General features: G+C 29.6%; 1 protein-coding gene across 1 annotated transcript in view; it reads left to right on the forward strand.

The window, feature by feature from the left end:
* The window catches only part of LOC106470047 (membrane-associated protein Hem-like), an 83797-nt gene that overhangs the window by 6299 nt on the left and 73751 nt on the right, over positions 1–3747 (forward strand). Inside the window, exon 2 of the mRNA XM_022399473.1 lies at positions 800–910. Within this exon, the coding sequence (XP_022255181.1) occupies positions 800–910 (111 nt within the window). The remainder of the gene's footprint in view (positions 1–799; positions 911–3747) is intronic.

Below are 3747 nucleotides of genomic sequence, written 5' to 3' on the forward strand. Positions count from 1 at the left end.
AGTCTTTATAAGCAACTAAATTAAGTAATAGAAAGAAACAGTAAATTTAACAAAATATGTAAGTTGACTTACCCTAGTGTATTTTGACACTACCACCTGCATCATTTTCAGTGGTATAACGAAACTAGTCAGGGTAATCAACTTCATATTTTTTTTTATTTTGTGTTTGTTCATCGTTACTTAATTTTGTGCTTATAAAGCTGTTAATCTTTACAACATTTGTAGATAGCACAAAGTACTACTTGATTCTAACAGTATAACATTTTGTCCTGGGCATTGGGCTATATGAATTTCACACCCATTATATACATGCTAACACCAAAGTTAAACAGTACTGTATTGCTGCTTATGTTGTACTTTAAGAAATTTTCAATGAACTGAAAAAATGCATTATTCAAAATTTTGAATCATGTTGATAATTTATCTTGGTTTTAGCAAAATTGTTATTTTCAAAGTACCGTAATCTCAAAATTTAAGGCAGAATTTTTCACCTAGTTACACAGTGTTGTCCCTGGAAACTATAAAATAGAATTCAAGAATTGAAAACAGTTTTAAAATTCAGTAAGAAACATATCATAAAACTTCTTTTAAAGCATTGTTTAACAAATATGTAAAGTTATTGAAAAATACATATAGTCAGAGCTTCAGTTTTATCTCTAAGTCAACTTCCTACTAATTTGTAATTTGAACAAACATATACACTTGTATGTATTAGTAAATTTCAATGTTCTCTTATATTTTTTGTTGGGAAATAAGTGACATACATTTATGTATAATAGTTTTTATCATTATCCAATAGGCTTGTGGGGATGCAAAATCTAAACCTTCTTTTCTCTCAGACAAGAGCTTAGAATCTGCAATCAAGCATGTTGTCAGAAGATTTCCAAACATTGATATTAAAGGAAGTAGTGTAAGTATTACTCCTTATGTAGACTTTGAATGAGATTGAGTATAACTGACCTATAGCACATGCCCAAAACTCTTAAAACAATAGAATAATGTGTGTGTGTATATGAACACTTAGTACTAACTGATAAAATAATAATCAGTATTTGTATGTACTTTTAATGAAAAGTTACGGTTTACATATATTACGTAATGTACAATCATGCTGCACAAACTTATTTTATCAAGTTCACTTGAATAGTAAATGGCTTTGATTGTGCAGGTTTAACTTTGCTGTGAAGAAATACAGAGCTTGAAACAGTGTTGGAATTTGGCAAGTTACTGATCAAAACCTAAAAGTAAAGATGCATTTTTAACACACATTTTCACATGAAAATGTATATAGTAAATTGAAAATTTTGGTTAAATCATTTGTAATTGAAATATTTGTTAAATCCAGGTTTTAAATGTCTTTATAATATTAGATCTTTAAAGTATTGGATCTTTAGCTTAACAGCTTTAACTTTTTTTGACTGTTTCGAGTACATATGTCCCCCCTCCTAGATCACTGCCATATGAATTTGTATTTTTGTATCACCATAAAATGTTTGCCAGTTTCAAGCAAGTGATGCATCTGGTTTCAAGTTTCAGATATTAAAACATGTTTCTTCTTGTATTTTATTATTCTGAGAGAGTTGTTTATTTACAAACATGGCAGTGAAAGAGTTATATGTGAAAAGTATAAACCTAATGAACCTATGTACAAATACAATAACTAGTGATGTGGAGTTAATGAGGAATAATACATGACATGAAGTGTAGCTCCAAATAATAAGTTTATTTTCAATTTTTATAAAGTCGGTCAAACAGAGCAAGGAAACTCGTACATGTAAATATAAATATGATACCGTATACCTAGTTGGATTTTTTTAATGCCATAGAACTTGCAGTATAAAGAAGCAAGCAGTAATATTACTTATATTTCACTTAAGATAATAAAAGAATTATATGGATTGGAAATTACAAAATTTACAAGAAAACAAACAAGGTGAAACACTCGCTAAATTTACACGAGTTTATTGACAAATATGAAACAGTGTTTCAGGCAATTGTCTCATTGAATTAATTTTGCTTTCCTTTAATGATGTTCTTAAACCCATTGTCTCATCTCTTCCCACTTGCATTACAAATTTTCAACAATTTTGAGTTTTCTGAAATTGAACATTATATATTTCCTGTGGACTTTAATAAAACATTCTACATATTGATTCCACGTGACAAATGTATAAAAGCCTTCAAAGAGTACCTAGATCTGCAATCTCCACTAAACCCTCCAAAAGTATATTAACTCTGCTTCTTTAATGGAGAGTGTTACCAACAAACAAACAAAAATGTTGCTATGGGAACTAAAATGGGCCTTTCTAATGCTTCATTATTTATTGAATATATAGAAAATTTTCTACACTTATCAAGGAACATTTTCAACTCTTTACAAATGCTATAGTGATGACATTATTGGTGTGTCTCATGCACCCTTGTGTGATTTAAAAAAACTTTTACAATTTGTTTTCTACTTTTATCCTGCACTTACCTTCACATGGACCGATTTCTTAATGAGCTTCCTTTTTTTTTTAGACATTCTTATTTCTATTCAAGTCCATTGTTTACCTAAATCAGTACCTTAAAAATCCACTCATTCTCATTCATCTCTGCTATAACTCATCCACAACATCAATTTTAGTCACTTCCATATTCTAAGGTTGTGTGGACTTTGCAGTGGACAAAATGATTGAGTTAAAATATGAAGAAATGAAAGATATTTTTATCAATTGCTTCTACCTTAAGCATTTTATATTCCCCTTCAATATGCCAGTTGTATAACCTGAAAATACACCTAAAACCTAAACCTACAAACTTTCAAATACCACTTATCTTTACCTACCATCCTAATACCTCTAGAGATACCCAACTCATCAGTATCCTAACTGATGACTCCACAACTTTCAAAATTGGTAAATAACATCCACTTATCTGTTACAGTAATGATAACAATATCAAAAGCATTTTGTTCACAGTATCATCCAGAAACTGACCCTCTTTGTAAACTCGGGTATATCATATTGTCACAGAAAGAAATGCATCACCTGCTAATACCTTAACAGCACAACCTCCACCTATGTGGTTCCAATGGAAAATTCCAAAGACAAAAGTAATTTACATACAACTTGACAAATCTGATGTATTGTTTGAACTAATAAATGTGGCTTGCTATACATTGATGTGTCGAGTCATCGCTTAGGAGATTGTCCACATGAATATTTTTCTTATATAAGAAATAATGATACTATGAAACCCACTGGTAGACTCGAAGTTCTCTATACTTGGACTCAAGTTTGCTCTGTTCACTAGAAAGCAAAGAGAAGGCATTCTTTTTCTTAGTCACTAACTTGATCACTTAAGTTTTTTGGTTTTCTTTTGTTATGGCAAATCTTTTTCTTTATTATATTTTTGCCTTTATTAGTCTATTCTCATATGTCTTATTTTTTTCTAGATTTTTTTATTTTTTTTATATTCAATTGAGATACTTCTCACTGTTATATCTCTGGACAATATAATTTGATGTAAATATTCACTCTTTTATTGTTGTATTTTCTTATTGTTTGTATGTCTAACCACTTATTTCTCTTTATTTACGGTATTTTTCGATATATAAGATGCACTCTTTAACCCCAAAATTTGATGTCAAAATCTGCTTGCATCCTATACACCAAAGATATGAATAATACATATGTATATACAAGATATACAAAAGCCATATGTAAATATATTTAAATAGGCAAGCATAGTTTAGTTCAACTGAAT

The sequence above is a fragment of the Limulus polyphemus genome, unplaced genomic scaffold (assembly GCF_000517525.1).
Source record: "Limulus polyphemus unplaced genomic scaffold, Limulus_polyphemus-2.1.2 Scaffold101, whole genome shotgun sequence".
Lineage (NCBI taxonomy): Eukaryota > Metazoa > Arthropoda > Merostomata > Xiphosura > Limulidae > Limulus > Limulus polyphemus.